The sequence below is a fragment of the Aythya marila genome (assembly GCF_965140915.1).
Source record: "Aythya marila genome assembly, chromosome: 2".
NCBI lineage: Eukaryota > Metazoa > Chordata > Aves > Anseriformes > Anatidae > Aythya > Aythya marila.
In genome coordinates this window covers 140,574,263-140,589,644 of record NC_139043.1, presented here as the reverse complement: position 1 = coordinate 140,589,644, position 15,382 = coordinate 140,574,263, and the positions used below count along the sequence as shown (strand labels likewise).

At 39.2% G+C, this 15,382-nt stretch overlaps 1 protein-coding gene across 3 annotated transcripts in view; it reads left to right on the top strand.

Moving 5' to 3' along the window:
- The window catches only part of CSMD3 (CUB and Sushi multiple domains 3), a gene marked incomplete at both ends in the record, with an annotated part of 682,849 nt that overhangs the window by 419,169 nt on the left and 248,298 nt on the right, over positions 1-15,382 (top strand). For all 3 annotated transcript variants that reach the window (XM_082754088.1, XM_082754087.1, XM_082754086.1), the window contains 2 exons: positions 1,159-1,374; positions 1,929-2,117. In XM_082754088.1, the coding sequence (XP_082610214.1) occupies positions 1,159-1,374; positions 1,929-2,117 (405 nt within the window). The remainder of the gene's footprint in view (positions 1-1,158; positions 1,375-1,928; positions 2,118-15,382) is intronic.

Genomic DNA, 15,382 nt, shown 5'->3' with positions numbered 1-15,382 from the left:
ATTCTCTGTGACACAGTATGTCACATAACTTATATTAATAAGATTAGAGCATTTTCTACAGAAAACCAAATTATACAACTAGGATATACCTCGGTGTTTTGCTTAGAAATACCATGGCAATCTGTAAAATTGCCTGAAACATTCCCTGTAGTTAAAATTTGAGTTTGTGTTTGAACAAAATTCAGTTAACCTCAGTGAATTCATAGGAATTCCAATGTTTTGAGTTGCTACAAAAAAACTTTCTTTGAAGATAATAAATACAATGCTCAAAGCAGATGAGTGATTTTGCTTATACAATTATTAGATTAAGATATTTTAATTCCTAAAGATATTTTGGGGATTGTTTTGTTTTATCTTATACGTAAAATGCAACCTGATCCAGTAATTTCTTTACCAGTGCTACTAAGTAAGGGCATGTTTATCTGGATACGCAAGCTACAAAGTGCTTCTAAGTAAGCACTAGTGCTACTAAGTAAAGGCATGTTTATCTGGATCCTTGGCTTGGGGAGCTCTAAGAAGAAAAGAGGGTATCTACTTTAAAAGGCTGAACAATTTTCCCATTTCTGAAAAGCTAAGACATTAACTAGAGGTCTCTAAGACCCAAGGGATTGCTCTCGTTATTCCCATTCCAGAAAGACTTATTCTTAGTCCAGAAAGACTAAGCATGAATCCCAAAGATCATAGAATCATAGAATGGCTTGTGTTGAAGGAGACCTTAAAGATCATCTAGTTCCAATCCCCCTGCCATGGACAGAGATGCCACCCACTAGATAAGGTTTCCAAGAGCCCCATCCAGCCTGACCTTGAACACCTCCAGGAATGGAGCATACCTAACTTATCTGGGCAACCTGTTCCGGTGCCTTATCACACTGAGTAAAGGATTTCTTCCTAAGGTCTAATCTAAATCTCCCCTCTTTTAGTTTAAAACCATTTCCCCTTGTCCTATCACTATTTGCCCATGCAAAAAAAAAAAAAAAAAATAAATAAATAAATAAATAAATCTCCAACTCTCCATCTTTTCTATGAGCCCCCTTTAAGTACTGAAAGTCTTTCTTTTCTGAACCATAATTCATAATGAAATGTATTGGTTTAATCATTGTCTTAGTAACATTCATGTTAACTGTGTGATACATAAATTAATTCTACTTTTTCTAATAGGAGTACAGTTCACCTTCTACACTTTCCATTTGGAGGATCATCACGACTACTTACTAATAACAGAGAATGGCAGTTTCACACAACCATTAGCACGTCTGACTGGCTCAGAGCTTCCTTCACCAATCAATGCAGGTCTCTATGGAAATTTCAGAGCCCAGTTACGCTTTATATCAGATTTTTCTATATCATATGAAGGATTTAACATTTCTTTCTCTGGTAAGGAAACAACAACTGGAATAGCTTTTTTTATGATATACTGAATCATAAAATTATTTAAGTTTGTTTGTTTGTTTGTTTAAGCACAGCAATTTTAAAGCAAGAAAATCTCTCTGAAATTTCTGCGACATGATAAGTAACATGACACTAAACTGTAAGCAGCATTCAAGTGAGGGGAAGAAATAGAATTGGTCTAATTTCAGTTAGTGAAATTCCAGATAAGCCCATGAGTCAGTCAGTCAGACTCTTACGCTGTACCGTTGTTTTCATTTGTGTTATGTATCTGGGGCATTTATGGCTCTAATAAGTGTGATAAAGCATGTTGTGTTATGCATCTTAAAAATGTTATGAATGCATTCATTAATCTAGCTTTTGAAGGTAGTCTAATTGCCAACTTAACATTCATGCATTCATTGTGTTTTTAAAACTGAAATCTTTATCCAAGGTCAGTTGGAAATACACAGAAATTAGTAGATTGCAAGATTAGAAAAAAGGCTGATAGGAAACACAAATTGTTCTCGCTTGTACAAGCTGACTTGCTCTCTTGCTTTCAGAATATAATCTAGAACCTTGTGAAGATCCTGGGATCCCACAGTTTGGTAAAAGAATAGGATTTAATTTTGGAGTGGGAGATACTCTGACATTCTCCTGTTCGTCTGGATATCGTTTGGAAGGAGCTTCAGAGATTATTTGTCTAGGTGGTGGCCGACGAGTATGGAGTGCACCTCTGCCAAGGTGTGTGGGTACGTGGTCAGCTGCTTTCATTTGCTTGTATGTGTAGTCATTGTCCATGGATTTGCATATATACAGCATGGAAATGCATGGTAATACACCTCTTAATTTGTAAGGTACTTTCATATCCTCCATATCTCTTTAGTAAAATTTCTTTCTTTTTAATTTATTTTTAATATAATTAATATTAGAATTATTCATAGACTTCATAACATTTCAAACTGAGGACAAAATCCTTACTGTTCTTATTTTGATAAATACCTTAGGAAAACTGGGTATAAACTTAAGTCAATATTTACCAGTTCAGATATCTAATAACTGGCTTTCGTTTGTCAGTGCAAATTTCCAGGTGATACCTGTATTACAAAAATGCATAAATATAATTAGATAACTTAAACCAGATATGTTTCATACAAGTAGGTCCATGTGTAGAAGAACAGACAACATGGGCTTCCTAGATAAGTTAGAGAAGGGTATCTTCAGAGAACAGTTGTTCTGGCTTGAAAACAATAGCTATGATAACTGAAGCAACCTCTCATGGTTCATAAAACTTTCCACTTACTGTAGGGGTAACCTACGTAAGTAGGTTTGACTGGAAACTTAACTTTTAATGGCTAAAGTTGTCTGAGATGAATTCTTCCTAAAGGTCTTTTGTTTCACTTCTATGGAGAATTGTTGGAAAAGGAAAAGGAAAAGAAAAAAAGGAAAAGGAAAAAAAGCATAATATTTCTAAAAAGTAAGATAGTTACTTAAGTGTCTGTAATTTTTTACTTATGGAAATGTTATGTATGAAAATATCTATATCAATGTGCATTCGGAATCTTTTTTTCTTTTCTTCAAACTAAATTGCATGATAGTGAAACCCATTTCTTTCAGGATCTGATTGTATAATAATTGATTTACTTGTTTGCTTATACTCTGTGTTAGTTACTGTATCAAAAATTTAGTTCTGAATTTCACAAATACACAAGCAACGTTTATGTGTGCATTTACAGAAAAGATGGTTTAGAGGCTAGGTCAGTGTAGGTCAGTGTAGTGTATGAATAAAAATTATTTTTGTGTAGGAGATGGTGGTTTTTTAACCAGAAGAAAAATAATGAATGCATGCAAAGCTGTGAAAATGGGTGAAATTTTAGTAATAAATACCTGGAAATGTTAATATACTGAAAATGAATCAGTAAATTATCAGTAAACACCTTGTGCAGAAACAAAAATGTAAATAATTGCTATTTAGTTTTCATGACATAGAAAATAATATCTATATTTTTGTACTAGGAAAAAATAGAAAAAGAGAGAGAGAGAAAGAGAGAGAGACAAAAGCTGGTATGCAAGGACTGAATTATGTTTCAGTCAATGTGTTTTCTCCTTGTCTTTGAAAATGAAAGATGGTCTCCACTAGAACAACTTACTGAACTACTTTCTCCCTGTAAATAATCCAACTTCCATTGACCACTTTTACTGGATTCAGAAATCTATATATTGTTCATGTTGCTCATGTCTGGCATTTTCTACAGAAGGTGATTCACAAGTGTTAATATTTCTGATATATACATTTTCCCAAACTCAAAAGCCCACTTGGAAGTGAACCACTGTTCATACTATTTGTGCTCACATGGTCAATGCAATACAAGAAAGACACAAATAAATTATGGTTAGTAGCTGGACCACTGATCCTGCAACAAAAGGTGAGACAATTGGTCCTTTCCAGACTGAAGCTTCAATAGAACCTAATAGCAGCCCTGAGTACCTGTGAGGAGACCATTAAGGCTCTTCACAGGGGTTTATGATAGGAGGATGAAAGGAAAAGGCATAAGATGAAACAATAAAATTTCAGACTGGAAATAAACAGAAACCTTTTTATGAAGAAAATGTCAAAGAGTGGGACAGGTTGCCCAGAGAGGTGGTGGTATCCACCCTTGGAGGTTTTCAAGTCCCAACTGGTTAAAGCCCTGAGCAACCTGGTCTGACCTCAGGGCCGAGCCTTCTTTGAGCAGGAGGATGAACTAGAGATATCCTAAGGTCCCTTCCAACTTGAATCTTCCTGTGTTCTTGATTATGCATCCTCTTGATAGGGATAGTTAGTTGAGTCCTGTGGGTCATACTATTATTTCTGTTTTATTAGTAAATGCTCATAATGAACAGCTGTACGTTACATATCTTGGTTGTCTACTTCCACCTGTGTCTTGGTCCTTTGATAGTACAAATTGCATAGTTCTTTACTCATTCTGTGGTCTCTTCAGGTGCTAGCCATTTAGTTTCCCTTTATATCCCCAACAAGGTTTTATTTTAAGGATAGTTCACCACAGAATACCCTTCCAGTAGGTGATATGAGTCGAACTTTGCTAGACTTGGCCCCAATGCCTTGTGGAGACCTCCTAACAGCTTTTTCATTTACACATACAGTCAAAGCCTGTTTTGTATAGTCAGTCACAACCGTGCCAATCTTCATGTCATATTGCAAATTTGCTTAATTCTGTACAACAAATAGCCACTGTTATTCTGGGTGTAGTATAGTTCTCAAATAATTTTGGATATTCTGAACACAGAGAAAATTAGTCATGCTTTTGGACCACAGAAGCACCACAGAGGACACCCAAACCATGTAACAGTGTTTGTTAAAGACGTTCCTGGGCTTCTCCAGATGGGTTTAGCTCTGAGTGGTGTAGATGGACACCATTGTCACCACTTATCTCTTCCAGGAGTGGATGCATTTAGTAGTGTAGACACACTTAAAGTGACCAAAGTGCTTCTTTAGCATATAATAAAAGTGCTTTCATTTACAAAATAAGAAATTCCAGCTATGTGACAGAAGATAGTGTTTGGGGCCTTCAGAAAGACTCTAGGAATAAATAGAATGTCAGAACAATTGATGTTATCTGTGACTGGTTCTTTGTTCACATGCTCTTGATGTTTAAGGCTCTAGGATGCACAGAGTTTATGACCAATCAGAATGAATTGTTCTGGTGATGTTCAGATGTAGTTTACTGGCTGAAAAAGTACTGTACAGTATCTTGCGCACTTAGTAATCCTGACCTTGACTAAATTCAAAATTTGAAAAATCAGTGGAATCAATGTCTTGTGAAAAATCCTTCAACAGTAGAGTCTGAATTAGTGTAATTGATTGATTGTTTGTACATGACTAAGTTGGTTCCTTTTATTAGCAATGTTATAAATGGCTCAGTCTTCAAAATAGGATTATAATCAAAGTTTAATTTATTAAAAGAATAGAGGTAAGCGAACAGCGCTGCATGCACCGGGAGTCTCTGCTCCACCAGGACGCACACCAGTTACATCAAGTAGCTGATTTTTATGCTCCTAGACTAATACATATTCATTACTACTTCTAAAAAAAATGGGTTATTATAATTAGCTTCCGGGACCCAGTCCCTCCTACTGGAGCATGTGCATCAGTCTCCGGTGGTCCCTCTGGGGGTCTCTGGGGGTCTTTCATGCTGAAGGCTCATAGTCTTCCTCTCAGGTTTTTTTTTCTTCTTGTCCTTCCCCTTTGTACTCCTTGGCAGCATGTCAAAAACTTACACAGTGTCCCCTGCAAGTTTTGTCTCCTAGCCGTCCTTCAGTTTCTTTTTTCTTCTCCTTAATCTCCTGGCCACCTGGCCAGATATCAGGGGCTTGCATAGTGTCCCATAACAGTCACTAGTTGTTAGCAGTTGTTCTGAAACCCCCAGATATCAGAGACTTCAAAGAAAGAACATACAAACACAAATAGCACAAATAGCAAATTTTATATTTGAAAGAGAAATATGTCAGTTTCACAGAATCACAACATGGTTGAAATTGGAAGAGACCTCTGGAGGTCATTTGGTCTAAACCCCTGCTCAAGCAGGGACACCTAGAACAGGATGCCCAAGACCAGTTCCAGACAGCTTTTGAAGATCTCCAAGAATGGACACTCCATGACACATGGGCAACTTGTACCAGTGATCACTCACTCTCCCTTCACGTGTTTACATACATTGATAAGGTCATCCAAGCCTCCTCTTCTGTAGACTGAATAGTCCCAACTCTCTCAGCCTCTCCTTACATTAGTGGTGCTTCTGTCCCTTGAACTTCTTGATGGCCTTTTTCTGGATTCTTTTTCATGTGTCCATGTCTCTCTTGTACTGCATAGCCCAGAACTGGACACAATACTCCAGGTACAGCTTCACCTATGCTGAATAGAGGGGAAAGATCACCTCTCTTGACCTGCCGGTGATACTTTGCTTAGTGCAGTCAGGAATACTGTTGGCCTTCTTTCTAAAGGCATATTGCTGATTCATGTTCAACGTGGTGTCCACCGGGTCTCCCATGACCTTTTCTGCAAAGCTACTTTCCAGCTGTGTGGTGCCCAGCATGTACTGGTGCCTGGGGCTGTTCCTCACAGGTGTAGAACTTTGCATGTCTTGCTGAACTTGACAAGATTCTTGTCAGCCCATTTCTCCAGCCTGTTGAGGTTCCTCTGGATGTCTGGTGAATGGTCCACATGGCCCTCTGGTGAATCTGCCATTCCCCCAAGTTATGTGTCATCTGCAAATTTACTGAGGATCCACTGTACCCCATTTTCTAGTTCATTAATGAAGACCTTAAACAGGATTGGATCCAGTATTGACACCTCAGTTATTCCATGTAATACTGGTCTCCAGCTAGGCTATGTGCCACTGACCACTACCATTTAGGTCCAGCTGTTCAGCCAGTTTTGATCCATCTCACTGTGTTCATCCAGTCCATACTTCAACAGCTTCTCTAAGAGGATCTTCTCCTTCCTGCACCTGGAAATGTTTTCCAGGATTAGCTGTTCCATCACCTTCTCAGGGATCAAGGTGAAGCTGACCAGCCTTTAGTTCCCTGAGTCCTTCTTCGTGCCCTTCTTGAAGATGAGAGTAACATTTGCTTTCTTCCAGACTTTGGGTGCACTTCTCCCAGTTGCCACAATCAACCAAAAATTATAGAAAGTGGTCTTGTACTTACATCTGCAAGCTCCCTCAATGTTCATGGGTGCATACCTCAGGACCCAGGAATGTCCAATTTGCCAAAGTATTCCCTGACCTTATCCTCTTCCACCAAAGGTAAACATTCCTTGTTCCAGCCTTTCAGCCTGGCGTCTAGGACCTAGGATTCCTAAAGGCCAGTCTTGCTGGTAAAGACTCAAGCAAAGTAGGCATTTGGTTCCTTGGCCCTTTCACTGTCCTCTATAACCATGTCATCTGTTTCCTTCAGAAGAGGGTGCACATTTTCCCTAGTCTTTTTTTTTTCACTGATATATAAAAGCCCTTCTTATTGCCCTTGACATCCCTGGCCAGTTGCAATTCCATTTGGGCTTCAGCTGTCCTAACTCCTGGATGCTCTGATAGTGTCTCTGTATTCCTCCCAGGTTACCTGTCCTTGCTTCCAGCCTCTGTAGGCTTCCTTTCTGAGTTTGTGTTTGGTTAGGTGCTCCTTGTTCATCCATGCAGGCCTTCTGGCATTTTTGCCTGACTTCCTGTTTGTTGGGATGCATTGATCCTGAGCATGGAGGCAGAGATGCTTGAATATTAACAAGCTTTCTTCCTTCCCCTCTTCCTTCAGGGCATGTCTACCAAGGGCACCTAACCCATGAATGTCTATCAAGCAGATCCTTGAAAAGCATAGTCTGCTCTCCTGAAATCCCAAAATTGTGAGTTTGCTGTGTGCCTTTCTCACTATCCTAAGGATCTTGAACTCCACCATTTCATGGTACTTTCTTTGGTCGCATTCACTGAAGCCAAAACTGACCTTTGACCTTCATATTTTCCACAAGCCCCTCCTTGTTAGTGAGAACAGGGTCCAGCATAAATCTTCTACTCATTGGCTTCTCTGTCACTTAGAGAAGGAGATTATTTCAACAGATTCCAGGAAACCTTCTGGATTGCTTACACCCAGCTGGGTTGTCCCTCAAATATGTTGGGGTGGTTGAAGTCCTCCATGAGGACCAAGGCTTGTAAACATGAGGTTGCTTCTATCTCTACTTATAGTGTATTGTAACAGTTCTTAAAATAAATAAATAAAAATAATGAACTGTATAATTATATCCATTAGCGTAATTTGTTATCTGTATAATTTATTCAAATTTAGATGAGAAAGATGCATGATTGTTAACGGTTGTATGTACACAAAGCAGTATTTCCTGTCACAAAATATGAAGAAATTATAAGTTCCAAAAGTAATTATGAAGTCTGCTTTTTCTAATTTTTATTTTTCTTCTCTGTGTTCTAATAGTAATCTTCTATATGCTGTTTCATTCTTTCAAATTATTGGTTATCTACTGTGATAATATAATAGTATGGAATACGATTCCGATGTTTCCTTTTTTTTCTTCTTTTATGTATTTACATATACTTAGCACTTGCAGAAGATACCTTGTTGTCTCAGCCCATTTTTTATTTGCCTATATATTGTCCGTTGTGTATGTTAAATGTCTTTGACATTAGTGCCATAGCAATAATTATTATTATTATTGATTTTTTTTTTTTTTTTTTGGGGGGGGGGCAGGGCGGGGATGATCAACAGCATGATAATAAGGTGTTGTTTTAGATTAACAGCTTTGTTTTCAAAATGCTTGCCTTGTCTACATCCAATGGATAAGTATGAACTCTTGGTCATTTCATTGGGCAGGTGGGATAAAGAACAGAATAGAAGATATGCTTTAATTATTTTAATGCTAAAAATACCTCATACAGGTATTTTAGGTAGCTTGGAAGCTACCACCAGAAGCCCAGATAGTATAGGTCTTTTACTGCTGCTTTTTGTTTGTTTCATGCAAGCTGCTTTTGGTGGCTCCACTGTTCCCAACCCTAAAACAGGTCTTATCTGTGGCTAGGCTGTGTAGGTTTTCTGTCTAAAATCATCAAAACACTAGAGGGTAGTTCTTGCTTTGCTGTACCTTGCACTAAGAGTCTTGGTACCCTTCCTCAGATCTCAGATGGGATCTGTGTGGCCTTTCCACGTCCTTTACCAGAATATGAATCAGCTACAAGTGTTGAAATTCATCTTGCTGAGGACTTAAACCTTCCAAGCCCTGCTGAGAAGGAAGCCCAATTTACAAAGATTGCTGCTCTGATATCACAGAATCACAGAATCACAGAATTTCTAGGTTGGAAGAGACCTCAAGAGCATCGAGTCCAACCTCTGACCTAACACTAACAGTCCCCACTAAACCATATCCCTAAGCTCTACATCTAAACGTCTTTTAAAGACTTCCAGGGATGGTGACTCCACCACTTCCCTGGGCAGCCTGTTCCAATGTCTAACAACCCTTTCGGTAAAGAAGTTCTTCCTAATATCCAAACTAAAACTTCCCTGGTGCAACTTAAGCCCATTCCCCCTCGTCTTGTCACCAGGCATGTGGGAGAACAGACAAACGCCCACCTTGCTACAGCCTCCTTTGAGGTACCTGTAGAGAGCGATAAGGTCACCCCTGAGCCTCCTTTTCTCCAGGCTGAACAAGCCCAGCTCCCTCAGCCACTCCTCATAGGACTTGTTCTCCAGGCCCCTCACCAGCTTCGTCGCCCTTCTCTGGACCCACTCAAGCACCTCGATGTCCTTCTTATAGCGTGGGGCCCAAAACTGAACACAGTACTCGAGGTGCGGCCTCACCAGAGCCGAGTACAGGGGGACGATCACCTCCCTAGCCCTGCTGGTCACACTGTTTCTTATGCAAGCCAGGATGCCATTGGCCTTCTTGGCCACCTGAGCACACTGCTGGCTCATATTCAGCCGACTATCAACCATCACTCTCAGGTCCTTCTCCGCCTGGCAGCTTTCCAACCACTCATCTCCCAGCCTATAGCTCTGCTTGGGGTAATTGCACCGCAGGTGGAGGACCCGGCACTTGGCCTTGTTGAACTTCATGCAGTTGACCTCAGCCCATTGGGGCAGCCTATCCAGATCCTCCTGCAGAGCCTTCCTACCCTCAAGCAGATCGACACACGCACCGAGCTTGGTGTCATCTGCAAACTTACTGAGGGTGCACTCAATCCCCTCGTCCAGGTCATCGATGAAGATATTAAAGAGGACCGGCCCCAGCACCGAGCCCTGGGGGATGCCACTAATGACCGGCCTCCAACTGGACTTGACTCCATTTACCACGACTCTTTGGGCCCGGCTATCCAGCCAGTTTCCAACCCAACGAAGCGTGCGCCAGTCCAAGTCAAGAGCAGCCGGTTTCTTGAGGAGAATGCTGTGGGAAACGGTGTCAAAAGCCTTGTTGAAGTCAAGGTAGACCACATCCACAGCCTTTCCCTCATCCACCCAGCACGACACATGGTCATAGAAGGAGATCAGGTTCATCAAGCAGGACCTGCCTTTCATAAACCCATGCTGACTGGGCCTGATCACCTGCTTGCCCTGCAAGTGCTGCGTGATTACTCTCAAGAGGATCTGCTCCATGAGCTTCCCTGGTACTGAGGTCAAACTTACAGGCCTGTAGTTTCCCGGGTCTGCCCTCCGGCCCTTCTTGTAGATGGGTGTCACGTTTGCTAGCTGCCAGTCAACTGGGACCTCCCCCGATAGCCAGGACTGTTGATAAATGATGGTAAGAGGCTTGGCCAGCTCCTCTGCCAGTTCTCTCAGTACCCTTGGTTGGATCCCATCCGGCCCCATCGACTTGTGCACATCCAAGTGCCGTACCAGGTCACCAACCAGTTCTTCATGGATAGTATGTATGTACCATTGATATGTACCATTGATAACTTCTTAATGCCTAGAAATTTGAGTGGATACCATCTATGACCAAGTGACGCGCTGGGTGGATGAGAGAAAGGCTGTGGATGTGGTCTACCTTGACTTCAGTAAGCCTTTTGGCACCGTCTCCCACAGCATTCTCCTGAAGAAACTGGCTGCTCGTGGCTTGGACTGGCGCACGCTTCGTTGGGTTAGAAACTGGCTGGATAGTCGGGCCCAAAGAGTCGTGGTAAATGGAGTCAAGTCCAGTTGGAGGCCAGTCACTAGTGGCCAAGTGCCGTACCAGGTCACCAACCAGTTCTTCGTGGATAGTATGTATGTACCATATGATATGTACCATTGATAACTTCTTAATGCCTAGAAATTTGAGTGCATACCATCCATGTGTCAGTTTCTAAATCCTTTCTGGTTGTACTGATTCCTTTTTATCCCCTCTTCCTATGAAGCAATTGCTTAAAGTTTATGCATTCTAATGAGCCACTTTTCCAGTATAGCCAAAGGCAAATACAAGGTGGTAGGAAGAAGTAGTTTGCTCTGTATTCCACAAGTATTATTGCTGCCTCCTAGACTGTTTTTGGACTGTCACAGCATGTGATCTTCCCGCAACCTATTCTGTACTCTTACAAAATTAATGTCATTATGAAGTTTATGTGTTTTTTTGTCGTTGTTGTTTGTTTGTTTTTAGAAACATGTCTGTAGCCAAAATTATTTTATACTAGATTATTTTGTTTCCAGTGATTAAAATTCAGTGCAATTTGGGATATCAGCTCCCTTAGGTTGCTTGAAGTTGGCCACTTAAATAAGTAAAATAACCTTCATTTTGTGATACCTTTGTAGGCTTATGTACTTTTTTTCTGTTTTGGTTATCCGTATTTCTATATCTCTTGTTTTCTTTTCCTGAGAATTTAGAAAGATTCATAGCTCATTAATATATTTTAGAATTATACCTAACAGATTTTATTAGAAGTTTAATGCAAAGTTAAGTTAATGTAGTAAAACCTGTAATTTACGGACAGAAAATAAACAAAAATGCAGTAGCTATGTCAGTATACCTAGTCTAGGAACTTAGCTGTCTCAGATTCTCAGTGAATCATCACAAGATAGTCTTTATTGGTCTTGCTGGATTTCTGGTGCCACATACAAAAAGAACAAGAGAAGCAACAGAAGGCATATTTGCCAAATGTCAGATAAGTCTGGTTGATATGGTACAGAGATTCCTGGAAGCGCATACCTACATAAAATATCCAGGAGACCGAGGGTACTTAAGAGTCAGTAATTCTTCTCAGCCTGTAATCTTTAAGTACAGACAAAAGACATGCTGTCTGTAATTCTCAGTTTTTATTATCACTCTTTGGTTTAGTCCCAGTATAGTCTTATCTCCTTTGCAACCTGAGGAAATAAGAGATTGTAATCTTCTCTATAATTGTCTGTATATTAAGAAAACATCTCATGTACATAGCTGAAACATTTTTTAACTGGTCAAAATTCTAGGTAAATTATCCATCTTCTCACCTCCTCTCTTTTACCTTGGGCAGACATTGCAACAGCTAGACCATCAGTTATAACAGTCTTTACAGGTCAGAATTTCATGTCAGCATTCACCCATTGCTTTTGGTCCTGTACTGAGAAATAATTATTTAAATTTTCATGAAGAATATAGAGTGGATAAAGAGCAACTCTTTAACCTTTTTTTTTTTTTCCCCCACTAAATCTTAAGAAGCTTTCATGTGAGATTCTATGAATTTATCATTAGAGAAGCAAAAATTTGGTAGCAATGAAAATGAAGAGCATGCATGCTAGAAATGATCAATTAAAATTATTTCAGGTTTTGTATTTGTTCTAATGTTGCTTTACTGCATTCATTAGTGTTCTAAAAGTAAAGTGAACTCCATGATAGCAATATTGATTAGAATAGTTTAAACCAGAAGAGAACTTTGAAGAACCTGTTAGATATAATAAACTAAATGAATGGACAGATAATCTAGTCTGTATGATAAAATAAATGTGAGGTTGATACCTCACGTGATACCTCTCTCCATGACAGAGGAAAAAAAAAAAAAAGAAGAAAGGAGAGTCATCGTTCTTCTAAATTAATGGGATTAGGAATTCAAAGGAATTGACTTAAGAGTCACTGAGAACAGTTCGTTGATGGCTGGGTTCGAGATAAAAATAATAAGTTGTATAGAAGTATTTGGACAGAGACTGCTTGCAGTAACTTTAGTTTCATTTGTAGTGTCCCCTACATGTTCATGAGTTCATCAACTGGTAGGAATTCAGAGAAGGGCCAGGAAAAGAGTTCATGAGTTTGTATACACATTCTAATCTAAAAATTAAAAAGAGAGATTATGAAGCCTCTGTGTTTGTTATAATAAATGGCAAAAGAAAACAAAATGAAGAGATTCTTTTTTTTTCCCTTTAATGTAAGAACCATTTAGCTGAAATTAAAAAAAAAAAAAAAAAAAGAGAGAGAAAAAGCAGAACTGACAGAATTCAATAATTTTCATATTGCTTTAGTTATGGAAATAGTTCTGATCAACAATACAAAGAAATTCAATATACAGTTGTAGATATAGGTGGATAACAATCCTATTCGTGTTTCTTGTCAGAATATTTATCAAACATTCATTTATGGATGCACAGAATGCCAATGCAGTGAGTCCTGAAACAAAAATAACAAATCATAATAAATTATCATTTGTCAAAATTAAATGAAATAATATGCCAGAGAAGCAAAAGCTATTTTTCCTTTGTTTACTCAGGTGTTTGTATAAATAAATAATACATGTTAATTAATGTTCTTATTATTCATTTTCTAAGGATATGCTATTTCAAAAAGGAATTTAAAATTAAGACTTTATATCACTTACATTTAAAAGTAATGTTCAAATAACTTGTACTGAATTTTCAAAGTTTATCTTTTCAAATGATAGAATTCCCTGAATTCCATTGAACATGGTGTTGTGCGGGAACAATTTTAACAATAGGCTTTTCTACAAATGTAGAAATATTTTTAATAGTTCTTTTTATTTAACTGGTTCTATTAAATGACTAATCATTTCAATGTTGAAAACCTGTGATGGAATTAATGCTAGCTGTAAATCCTGATGAACATGGTAATTAGAAATAATCACATGCAAGCCTATTTAATTTGATATGTTTTTCCACTTCTCTCTTCAGTTGCTTCTACATGTTGAAGACTCATATTTTTTTTCTTATCAAATCATAACAATCTTCAGTCTTTTCAGATCTGTGATCATTCTTGTCTCTTGCTTCTGAAATACTTATATTTATCCAGTTATTTATTCTTTGAAATGAACTTCCTCAAGCTCAATACGGTACTCAAATCTGAGGCCTTACTACCATCAAACAGAAGAGACATAGTCAGTACTAACATTTATTTGTCTTAATCTAATATGGTGAGAAAGCCACACTGGTGAGCCACACTGGAGAGCTAGTCAGAGGTTTTGATTTCTGTTACTCCCAACATTTTTCTGTGCAATGTATTACTCCTATCTAATCATAAAAATGCATTTATTTTTATTGACTTTTCTTCCTGGTTATTGAAGCAAATTCCCCAATATTTCAAGAACATTCAAAATGGCATGTCATGGGAGAACACAAAAGAAAAAAAAAAGAATATTAGGAAATTTTGCACTAGAATAGGTTTTTGAGGCTCCTTTGTTAGTGCAACATATTTTTAATATTTTGTGAAATGACTATGAAATAGTCTGCATATTATAGGATCTTAACCTACATGGTGGGTCGACCCCAGCCGGCAGCAGAGTGCCCACCTGGTTGAATTGGAAGGGTAAAAAAGCAAGAAGGAGAAAAAAAAAAAGTTATCTCACTCACCAACAGCAAAGAAATGTCCAGTGAATCTCCAAGAAACAACAATTTAGTAGAAACCCCCTTAGTTCTTAGTTCCCCAATTCCTAAATATAGCAAGTCAGGCAGGCGGGGCAGGAGGCCGGCGTGGCTGACCAGGAACGTTCTAATGGAGATTAGGCGGAAACAGAGAGTGTTTCACTACTGGAAGGAGGGCCAGGCGTCATGGAAAGAATACAGGGATGCTGTTCGTGTTTGTAGGGAGAAAGTTCGTGTGGCCAAAGCACACCTAGAGTTGAAGCTGGCTGTGTCTGTGAGAGAAAATAAAAAGGGTTTTTTTAGATATGTGAATGGAAAAAGGAGAACTAAAGAATACATAGGGCCACTCCTTGATAGGGAAGGTCTCCTCACAGACAATGACATAGGCAAAGCAGAGACGCTTAACGCCTTCTTTGCCTCTGTCTTCAATGCCGATGATGGGCTTCGGGACCCAGGGTGCCCTGAGCTGGAGGACCGGGACGGTGGGGATGTCAAACTCCCAACCGACCCTGAACGTGTGCGGGATTTGCTACTCCACCTGGATCCCTACAAGTCCATGGGTCCGAATGGGATTCATCCCCGGGTGCTGAAAGAGCTGGCAGACGTCATCGCGGAACCTCTCTCAATTATTTTTCAACGATCCTGGGAATTTGGAGAGATCCCGGTAGACTGGAAGCTGGCAAATGTTGTGCCGATTTTCAAGAAGGGTCAGAAAGAA